The sequence below is a fragment of the Hevea brasiliensis genome, chromosome 12, assembly GCF_030052815.1.
Source record: "Hevea brasiliensis isolate MT/VB/25A 57/8 chromosome 12, ASM3005281v1, whole genome shotgun sequence".
Lineage (NCBI taxonomy): Eukaryota > Viridiplantae > Streptophyta > Magnoliopsida > Malpighiales > Euphorbiaceae > Hevea > Hevea brasiliensis.
In genome coordinates, this window is record NC_079504.1 from 1,257,041 (window position 1) to 1,267,874 (window position 10,834).

A 10,834-nucleotide genomic window follows, 5' to 3' on the forward strand; every position below is an offset into this window, starting at 1 on the left:
CTCCTGTTCATCTATTTTTCCAAGCTACAGGAGGATTATTTGTTGTAGCTAACCTGCTCTTCTTCTTTGCAGGTCCATTAATAGTATTTAATGTATTTTTTACAATTGAGTTAAATTTTAGACTCCGCATGTGTTAGAAACACTTATTTTATTTGGGTCTGTATTATAAAAGTTATGTTGGACCTGTAAGATTATTAACTGTATGCATGATGGGATTGGATGAGGGAGCTGAGCTCCCATTTGAGTTATAACCTTTTAATTATGTGGAGGGTGAGCTGAGCTCCCAAATTTATTATATATTGTGTTTACAGGTCAGGTAAATAAAAAACTCTCCGTTAAATGTTCCATTTTATGGCCGGACTCTGCTCAGTTAGATTCTTGAAATTGGGCTCAAATGGGTTTTAGAATTGGGTTGAGGAATAATTAGGCTTACCAAAGGCCTCAGGGGGCTTTAGACTGGCTCAGGTCCTAATGTCGGTCCGGCCTATAGGTTGGATCGTGACAATTTTTAATAAAGTATTTTTTTATTGAGAATAATATTATAAAGACTCTAATTTTTTTAATTTTTAAAATAGTACACACTATATAATAATTATTCAATGAAATCAAACGAATTAATTCCCTTGGCATAGGGGTAGTGCAACAAGGCATCAACATACTAATTATTACACTTATCCCTTTCGCTTTGTTGAAGGTGTCAACTCACATTTAATATATAAATAATGATGAGAATGGTGACTTCAATTTCAATTTTCACTCAAATTTAAAAATGTAAATATATTTATAAAATTATAATTAATTTAAACTCAATTTTATATAAAAATTAATTTAATAGTCATTAATTAAATATTTAAATTAAAATTTATGTATCAATTAAAATATAGAAATATGCAAATTCACAATAATAAATTATACAAATTCACAATAATAAATTATGTGTTTCATGAAATTTCTTAATTGGGTGATAAAATTATCAATAAATAGTTAAAAGAAATGGACAAATGTGAATGTCCCCATTGTTTGATTAATGCTTGTGAGTTAATTAGGGTGTTGAGATAAGGGCAGTTAGCTGTTATAGGTTATACCAATTGTAGTATTTCCATTTAAGTTGGCTTCCCCTATCCTATATGCGGTCCATTAGCCTTTCGGCAATTGCATGACATTAATTTTAAGCTAATCACTACAAATATTTAATTAAATTCTTTATCTAAATGTAAATTATGCTCTTTTTTTTTACCAATTATTTATTATTGTTTTAACATTGTATCAATTATATATATATATATATATATATACATGGTTTACGTACATTATAGTGTTTGGAGCAAAATTCTTTTAAATTCCTTATAATTAAGATATATTCTTTTGAACGCAAATAAAATACTTTTGCATATGTGCTTGAAAACTTTTGGTGATTTATGAAATTAATTATCAAACCTAACTATAGAGAAGAAAATGTCTTCTTGCAAATCTGGAGGACACAATATCATCGATGATTTAGCTTAGCCAAACACATCTTATCCAAAGTGGTAGCTCGAGTAGGTGAGATAATTAATTAAGTCTTTGTTTTTTTTAATTAAAGGCAAAATTAAAAGAGCAGCGACTTGAATCTGAATTTATTAGGTGAGTAATATATCTTTAATAATAATAATAATAATAATAATAATAATAATAATAATAATACATGTTAGTCTTATGCTTCCATTTTATTTGGCATATCTGTTGTGAATAGTGTCTTTTTCTCCTGTGCAATTAATGCGTACTAAAAAAAATTTAATTAATATTAATATTTATTTTTATATTTTTCAATATATAAAAATGGAGTTTTAACATATCAAAATAATTTTATTTTAAAAAAATATATCAAAATAATTTATTTGATAAGAGGGCATCTTTGTTTAAGGAGGTCATATATTGACGCAGCATACGGAAAATGATCAATATAGGATCAAACCTTTGAAAATAAATAAGATTTAATTTAAGATCTTAAGATACATATAATACTTAGTCTAAAGTTTAGAATAAAATAAAATAAATTAGCTTTATAAAGAAGAAAACTTCATTAAAATAAATTTTGAAACTTATATATAATAGAAATATAATGAATATTATAAAATTTTAAATTCTAATATAAGTAGAAATGAATTAAAGAGATCTCATCTAAATAGAAAATATATTTAAAGATTTAAATTAAATAAAAGTAATATTTTAAAGTCATAAATAAATTAAGAAATATAAATAAAACTTATATAAAAAAATAAATAAATGGAAATTTATATGATAAGAAAAAATTTTATTTTTTAATGATTTTTATTATAGAAACAATAAAATTTAAATTCATTTGATGAGGTCATATTTTTATAATAAATTATAAATATCTTTTTTACTGATAAAACGATTTAAACATAATATTTTAATAAATCAATGGTCTATTTAGTATTGTTGTTAAATTATTTAGAAAATATTAAAATTAATATGTTTAGCCATTCAAGTGTTAAAGTAATAAATAAAATTTTCAACAATATTTTTTAAAGTTTTTTTTTAATATTATTTAATTTTTATATTTTTTAAGTATTTTTAACATATATATTATCTTTTGAAAAAATAAAAAACTTGGCTACAATTGTTTACACGTGGACTTTTTTTTTTTAAGTGAAATGAGCGACTCATCTACATGAAGGTTTTGCTCATGTATATAAATGGACATTCAGGGAAAGATTAAGATACCTGAGAAAGATACAAGCCTAGCTATCTAGGGTCGGAGAAATTTAAGAAAAATAAAGAAATATAAATCCAAAACGATGCAGTTTCTTCAGTGGAAAGTAGTGTCTCCACCTTCACTTTCTTCTTCTTCTTCTTCTTCTACTTTAATAGTACTGGTGTTTCTTATGGCAAATATTCATGTATGGACTGCAACAGCTTTGGTAAAGCTACCACCTAATGTAACAGTTCCGGCAATTTTGGTGTTCGGGGATTCCATAGTTGATGCAGGTAATAACAACAATATCAAAACTCTAATCAAGTGCAATTTCCCTCCATATGGGATAGATTTCAAGGGAGGAATTCCGACAGGAAGGTTCTGCGATGGAAAGGTTCCCTCAGACATCCTAGGTACCATCAAACTCTCTCTCTCCCTCTTTCCCTTATATACACATACTAACTGCGGTCTGCATGTGCATGCATACATATTTCGCAAGTTCTATGCAGATATAGTGATTTCTTTGCCCTAAATCTCAGGTTTCCCAGTGACACTGCGATTAGAATAGATGGGAATTGAAAGTCGAATCCAGGATCCTGTAATAAAAGATTTCTATTGTCGACAACTATACTACTGTATAATATTCAAGAGCCGCTTAAGGAAAAGAAAAGGACTTTTATCCAACACATGCATGCCCTCAATATTCAAAGTTGAATAGACAGAAAAACCTAATTATCAACATCCAAGTGTATACACCATTTAATATATGTTTATATATTATTTAAAATTATGATAAGTCGTTCTACTAAAATACATAATATAGCTGTTACTTAAAATCATAGTGTAGTGTACCTTTTTCTTATTGATTTACAATTTTATTTTCCAAGTTTTTCTTTTAGTCAAGTCAAGTGAATTCACATGATAGACTTAGTTATAGTCTAATATTATAAAGAGTATATAAAGTTATTTAGTACATTTTACATTCACCATATAATTTTTAATTATAACTCAATTAATCAATAATTTCTGCAGAAAGTATTTAATTACTTATCCTTCATTTAAAAAGAAATAGAGTGAAATAATGTTTTATAAAATAAAATTTTTTATAATTTTTAAATTTTTATAATTTTTAAATATTTGAAAGATAGAGAAGTATTTAAAAAAAAAAATATTTGAAGGTTTTAAAGAAAAATTTTTATTAACCAATTAATTTGACGGTTTGAAAAATAAAGAATTTTAAAGATTTTTAAAGATTTTCAAAAATTATACTTTAAAAAATCTTTTATACCTTAAAAAACTTTTAATTACTTTAGAAAACTTTTTCCCAAGTAAAGGGTTAAATGTAACTCTAATTATTTTATTTTTCGATGTTTTTCCTCAGCGGAAGAGCTGGGAATCAAGGACATTTTGCCTGCCTATTTGGACCCAACAGTGACGCTTCCAGAACTCGTAACAGGAGTAACCTTTGCTTCAGGTGCCACAGGATATGATCCCTTGACACCAATATTAGCTGTAAATAATCCTCCCACTCTCCATTTATTCATTTGACTTAAACTCCAGATCTCATGTCCTTGGAGATAACTTCAGTATCCATTACTCTCCATTTATTTTTTTATTATTAATAATTTTAATTTTGATCACCATTTAATTGCCTGTTGTGAAACTTGATCGCAGTCAGTGATATCCTTAGACGATCAATTAAAACTCTTCAAAGAATACATAGAGAAGCTAAAAGGATTTGTTGGAGAAGAAAAAACAAACTTCATCTTAGCAAATAGTCTGTGTCTAGTGGTAGCGGGCAGCGACGACATAGCCAATACCTATTTTGGTCTGCGTGCTAGGAAACAGTATGATATTCCTGCATACACTGATCTTATGGCTAATTCGGCTTCTGGATTCATCCAGGTAACTTCTTATATATATATATATATATATATATATATATATGTATGTCTGTATATATATATCCAAATACTAATAGGTATATGTTTGACTACAAAAAATGTTGCTCACAGTGTCGCAAAAATGCAGACAGGAAATGTTTGATAAATTTTATTGCAATTCCTGTCGAATCCGAAGAGATTTATAGAATTTCTTATTATTCTGGTTGGTTTGAATTTTTGAAAGGATTTATACAATCTGGGGGCAAGGAGGATGTTAGTTTTCAGTGCAGCACCTATTGGATGCGTGCCATCACAGAGAACTTTAGCGGGGGGAATCCAAAGAGACTGCGCAGAAGACCACAACCAAGCAGCGACCTTATTCAATTCCAAATTGTCTAAAATATTGGATTCTTTTGCTACCACTCTCCCTAACAGCAAAATTGTGTATGTAGATGTCTACAATCCTCTCCTCAATCTCATCCAAAACCCGAATAAATATGGTAATAACCCAATCTTTCAATAGTGTAGTCACATTTCATGATTAAAATATTAACCAAATTATCAGCTTTCAGGATAAATTTTGCATTTGGGTTTTGTTTTTTCAGGTTTTCTAGTGGCAAATAAAGGATGCTGTGGAACAGGGGCTTTAGAGGTTTCAATTTTATGTAATAAATTAACTCCAGTCACTTGTGCTAATGTTTCTGATCATGTATTTTGGGATAGCTATCATCCCACAGAAAGAGCATATAGGTTAATTACCACACAACTCCTCTCTAAGTATGTGGGAAAATTCCTCTGAGCCAATTTTAGATTCTAAGTCATTTTCTTCTGTTTAATCATTTTCTTAAATTGACAAAGTGATTGATAATGAATTCCAGAGTTTATTATCTCCTCCTTGGATACCACTATTTGTAGTTTTGTACTCCTCTATTTTACCTTGATGCTCCATTATAATTTCTTGTAAACTAAATTAACAACACTATTTGGGTTTTTAAAAAATTTCACTATAAATCTGATCTTTTTCTTTCTATTCTTATTTCAGATCCAAACTGACATTTTTCTTTTCAGAAAATTTTAAAACTTTTCAACCATTAAATTGGATCAAAATTGAACCGAAATAAAATTGAGATGAGGAAAATTTGCGGTGTGATCCCAAGTCCCTAATGTTAATAAGCAGATCAATCTAAACTGATGGCCACCCCTACTCGGGAGAAATCTTCCCAAACTTGTGGAGAATTTGAGAAACAAATTATAGGTGTGCGTGAATATGGGTGAGTGTCTATCACTTATATTACATGGTAAACATTCATTGGTCAAGTATAAAACAATCAAACTCCTTAACATTCATCAATTGGTTTGGTGTAATGCTGTTGGTGTAGGCCAGACTTTTCCACAGAGTCTGTAGGGAAATGATCCTTGGTTGAATAAAAAGAGGGTTGATGCAGCTCAATACAAAGAAATTTGTAAACTCGAAATTATCGAGGAAAGCTATAAATAAATTATGGTGAGAATGTCTATTAAGTCAAAGAAAAACGATGGTATCAGTTAACATCCTTACAGTTGTTGAAGCAGAGGCTCAAACAATGAACACAACCGCAGCAGATTCCAGCTTAACACATTTCTTAACCAAAGATTGTTATGTACAACCAAAATTCTTCTTGTTCAATTGTTGGTTTCAAGCCTATTAAACCGGCTTCCCTCTTTCTACCTAAATGCCAAGGCAAAGGTGAGCAGGAAAGAAGTGCAGCAATATTTAAACGAAAAGCATAATGGTGATTAATCCTGCAGTTTTTTCAAGTGGTCCTTCAACCTACAATGGTGCCTTTGTTCTGCCTTTGATGAGGCATCATCATCCAAAACCAGAAAGGATGAATCCAACCATGGCTTATGATTAAGCTCAGGGAGAAGGTTATCCATTTCCTCATAACTTGACTCTTGTAGATCTTTAACATAGCAATTCATCCACTCTCTTCCGTCTTTCTCCACCCTTAACAGGTTTAATATCTGGAGTAGAGGAAAAGGAATTGAAATTCTCTTTGTTAGCAACCCAAATATCAATCAAAGATAATCAATTAAAAATTCCATCCACACTTGAGTATTCTGTTTTCTTGGAAGGTCCTAAACTTCATTTATATATTGTAATAAACCTTGTTTTTTCAATCAACTAAATATTACCTGGCCTGCTTTTGGACGTAATCTGGGTGATTGTTTGATGCAGAGGGTTGCTGCAAGAACCATTCTCTGCATTTGAACAATGTCAAACTCCCCATCCAACATCGGATCCACTAATCCTTCAAGATTCCCATTCTTTAGTAAAGGCATTGCCTGAATAAGCGTAAATCGGTTATCCATCCAGGGGGAGGGAAATAGCTTTGTACACGATAAATATAGAATATCATCATGCAGTGAAAGAATGTAGCAATGCTTACCCACATGACCAAGCTTTCCTGCCCTTTTATACCTTTTGTACTAATTGGCTTCTTCCCTGTTAACAATTCCAGGAGAACTATTCCAAAAGAGTACATATCAATTTTGTCACTAATCATTCCATGCATAAAATATTCTGGAGCTATATACCCAAAAGTTCCAACAATGTCACTGCTTATCATGTAGGCTGCATCTTCAGGTCCCCATGTCCCAAGCCCGAAATCGGATAACTGCATAGATGGAAATAAGAATACTGTCAAGACTACAGTTCTTATGAATTTTAAATTTTGTGCAGTTGTTTGTGGGAGTTGAATTTTCTGCATTCCTTGTCATAGCTACCTACTTTTTACTAGGTTGCTTTGAATATTTATGGCCAAAGTTTCAAAGAGCCATTATATAATATGATGGCCGTTGACAAGTAAAAAAAAAAAAGGCCCCTTCGGTTGTTTTCAAATGCAAGAATTTGACTAAAACAGTACCTGTGGCTGAAATTCATCAGAGAAGAGAATGTTAGAGGACTTCACGTCTCTGTGAATAACTGAGTGAGAACATCCATTGTGCAGGTAATTCAGAGCCTCAGCAACTGCAATGGCCACTTTGAATCTCACTTTCCATGGCAATATAGACTCATTATGACCTGGGTCAAGGATTATGTTCCAATTTTAAGTACATTAATATTCTTTTCTTAAAAAGCAATAACAATAATGACAGAAAATCACCTTTTAATCTTTCCTCTAAGCTCCCTTTGGACAAGAAATCATAAACCAAAATTAGGTGATTATCTTCAGTGCATACACCAATCAGATGAGCAATGTGCTTGTGCTTTAATGAAGAAATAATGTCTATCTCTAAGGAAAAGTCATTCCAAGCTTCCTTATACTTTTTTAGAACCTTTACCGCCACTAGCTTGCCTCTACGAAGAGATCCTTTATACACATTGCTGCATCCTCCCTCTCCAATCAAGTTCTCTGTTAGAAATGTTGAACTTGCAGTGAATAAAAATTTTGACAAAGAAATGAAAAGCTATATCACTCAAATACCTTATATAAGTAAATCATAAATAAAGAGAGTTTAGTTGAACCTGAGGAGAATTTATGAGTTGCTGTCTCAAGCTCCTCATAGCTGAACTGCTTGCAGCCGGATGACTTCAATTTGAGGACAAGATCCAGCTTCATTGGCAACTCTCTTTGTCCTGCTAAACCTTCTACTTCTTTGAACGGCAAATTAATCTGGGATTTTGGAGTAGCTTGTGTTGACTGATTGGTTAGGCTCATCTTAGATTCTCCCAAAGAATCTAAAGTTGTAGATGTCTTTAAGCGGAGGAGAGGCCAACCAAGTGTAAACTGTGTTGAATCTTTCGTAAATACAGAAAATGAACTAGAAGAGATTTCCTGCATAAGACTCGACTCCTCATCTTCTCTATTGCTGCATCCATCAATTGATTTATTTTCAGAGGAACGAACCACTTGAACTCTAGTTCCCTCGTTATCTACAATAGAATCTTCAGTTTTGCCATCCAAGGATATGTTGGCTGCAACTGAATCTGAATCACTTTGGTTTTCCATTATCATTTCAGAGGATCGAGTAGGTAGATTCATGACCCATTCTATCAGGGACATACTTCTTGCTCTTCTTTTTCTCAAATCTGCCGTAGTCAGAGGAGTGGATCTTGGAAGAAGAGGCCAACCAAGAGTTGATTCTGGCAGCTCTCTTCTGATTACAGAAATTGATTTCAGAGAAACTTTCTCCTTGCATCCATTTCCATAGTTGAAGCTAGCATTATCATTTCTTGAAAATTCTTCAGAGCTTTGGATTGCAAAGGATTTGTTTTCTCTGGAGACAACATCCTCGGCTTCTCTTGAACTAGTGTGGTTTTCATCAAGAACATAATTAGACCCTGAATTCAACTTGAAGCCTGGAAAAATGGAATGAATTTAGGAAGAGTTCAGATACGTGGCTAACTGACAAGTACATGTGTTAGCTTGCAAGCTTATTGCATGATGGGTCACATGTTCTTATTTTACATGGGGGAAAAGACATAGTGGCTATGAAGAAACGCATTTGAATAATTTCTAGATTAGTAGTTATGGGTTATGATCATCAGAGAATAAAATAGACTTAATCTCTGAGATAAGGATTTCCATTATGTAGAAGAGGTTTGAAATTTCATCTGTTTTCTACTAGAAGCATTGAGGGATATAATTCAAACCTCCTATCTGGCGAAGCAAACTTCTTTTGAAGACGATCTTCTCATCACGAATAGGTTGAACAATGATCATTTCTGGTAAATTACCAGCAGCACATCTAGCCAGCGAAAGCTCTTTCCTGAAAGATATTGCTGTGCATAATTAGAGAAATTCCATGAACTCAATGCACTTTCCTGTTTAAAGTTGCTAGCTACCTCAATTTTTCCCTTGGAGAGTTTTCCAGGTTTGTTTCCACAACTGCTGCCATGGCTGCACGAAGCTTCATCACTCTCGTCAGAACCTTCTGAACACGAGTTGATTTTGAAATTGGGCTACCCTTAATATAAATCTAAACAAGAAAACATTCTTAGAACTTGGATTCTTTCCATTAAAATCGTTGGTACAGAAACTGGTTACAGAAACAAACCTTTTTCACTAAGTTTTTGCAGCAACACTCTAAATGACTTCTTGTCATTAAATTGCCTTGAAAATCATGATATAGGTTGGAGACTTGGACTACAAGGTCAGAGTGGAGATATTCTGAAGAATGGACGCCCATTAAAATACCATGAAAGGCCTGTTTCTTTTTCCTCCACTTCTTTGATGGAATTCCCTTGCTGATTTCCCCTGGCATCAAACTCTTTCTTGCTCCAACTTTTTTATCTCTAAGCTTCATATATCAGAAAAAAACTGCTAGTTTCATAATTCCAGGACATGTTCTCTGGCAATTAAATATTAATACCAATTCCAAGCCACCATTGACGTCATTCCATAAATACAACACATGAAAAAAAAAAAAAAAAAACTACCAGCTGAAGTTAAAGACAAGCTAAATATATAAACAAAATCCATTAAACAGAAACCCAATAGTTGAATTAGGTTGAATGAAAAAGATAGATAGATGGACACGGAACTTGGCTAATTTTGAACTTTTGACCTTTCATTTTCTTCGTTTTTATCTAATCCCACCAAAATATTAAGACTTCAGATTTGAAGATTAAAAAATATATATATATTTTTTTAAATATTATTTTAAATATTATTAAAAAATAATTTGAAAATTATTTAATTATTTTAAATTAAATATCTTTTAACTCAACCCAGACGAATAGATAAGAAGGTTTGCAGTAAACGTAACAGAAAAGGGTGGTCTCTACGCAATTCATTTTTAATGGAGGTCAACGTCAAGAATTATCTTTGATTCTTCTGCACTGTAAAATACAATACCATATGTACTTAGAAAAATCTGAATTGATGGCGGCTTTAATGCTACACGCTGGAATTCCATTGTATATGCTTATGATATTTTCGTCTACCAGCTCTATTAGGTATAGTGATCACTTTCTTTTCATATAATTTTTATATATTTCACTATTTTTATATATTATATGGTTATATTTATTTATTCACTTTTTATAATATTTTTTTAAATTATCTTCTTTATATCTTTATAAATATAAATTTAATTTTGAAAATTTTATAATTTGAAGAAGTTTTACATTATATTTATGTTATATTACACTTTAGATTTTGTAATTTTAATGTATATAAGTTATTTTATATATTAAAATTAAAATATTAATAAATTTATATTTTAAAATTTAAAAATTAAAGTGTAATACAATATGAAATTTAAGAAA

General features: G+C 31.1%; 2 protein-coding genes across 2 annotated transcripts; one reads left to right on the top strand and one right to left on the bottom strand.

Moving 5' to 3' along the window:
* Positions 1 to 2,712: 2,712 nt before the first annotated feature.
* On the top strand, positions 2,713 to 5,468 carry LOC110655902 (GDSL esterase/lipase EXL3). Its single transcript, XM_021812393.2, has 5 exons — positions 2,713 to 3,111; positions 4,080 to 4,210; positions 4,373 to 4,603; positions 4,826 to 5,081; positions 5,187 to 5,468. Exons 1-5 carry the CDS (start codon positions 2,802 to 2,804, stop codon positions 5,378 to 5,380), a joined length of 1,122 nt encoding a protein of 373 aa, XP_021668085.2. The 5' UTR covers positions 2,713 to 2,801; the 3' UTR covers positions 5,381 to 5,468.
* A 515-nt stretch (positions 5,469 to 5,983) lies between these two features.
* Positions 5,984 to 9,988, bottom strand: LOC110655901 (protein kinase STUNTED). Its single transcript, XM_021812392.2, has 9 exons — positions 9,622 to 9,988; positions 9,410 to 9,543; positions 9,218 to 9,333; positions 8,090 to 8,923; positions 7,728 to 7,976; positions 7,488 to 7,645; positions 7,011 to 7,238; positions 6,757 to 6,906; positions 5,984 to 6,585 (listed from the first exon to the last, which is right to left on the bottom strand). Exons 1-9 carry the CDS (start codon positions 9,868 to 9,870, stop codon positions 6,358 to 6,360), a joined length of 2,346 nt encoding a protein of 781 aa, XP_021668084.2. The 5' UTR covers positions 9,871 to 9,988; the 3' UTR covers positions 5,984 to 6,357.
* Positions 9,989 to 10,834: the final 846 nt, after the last annotated feature.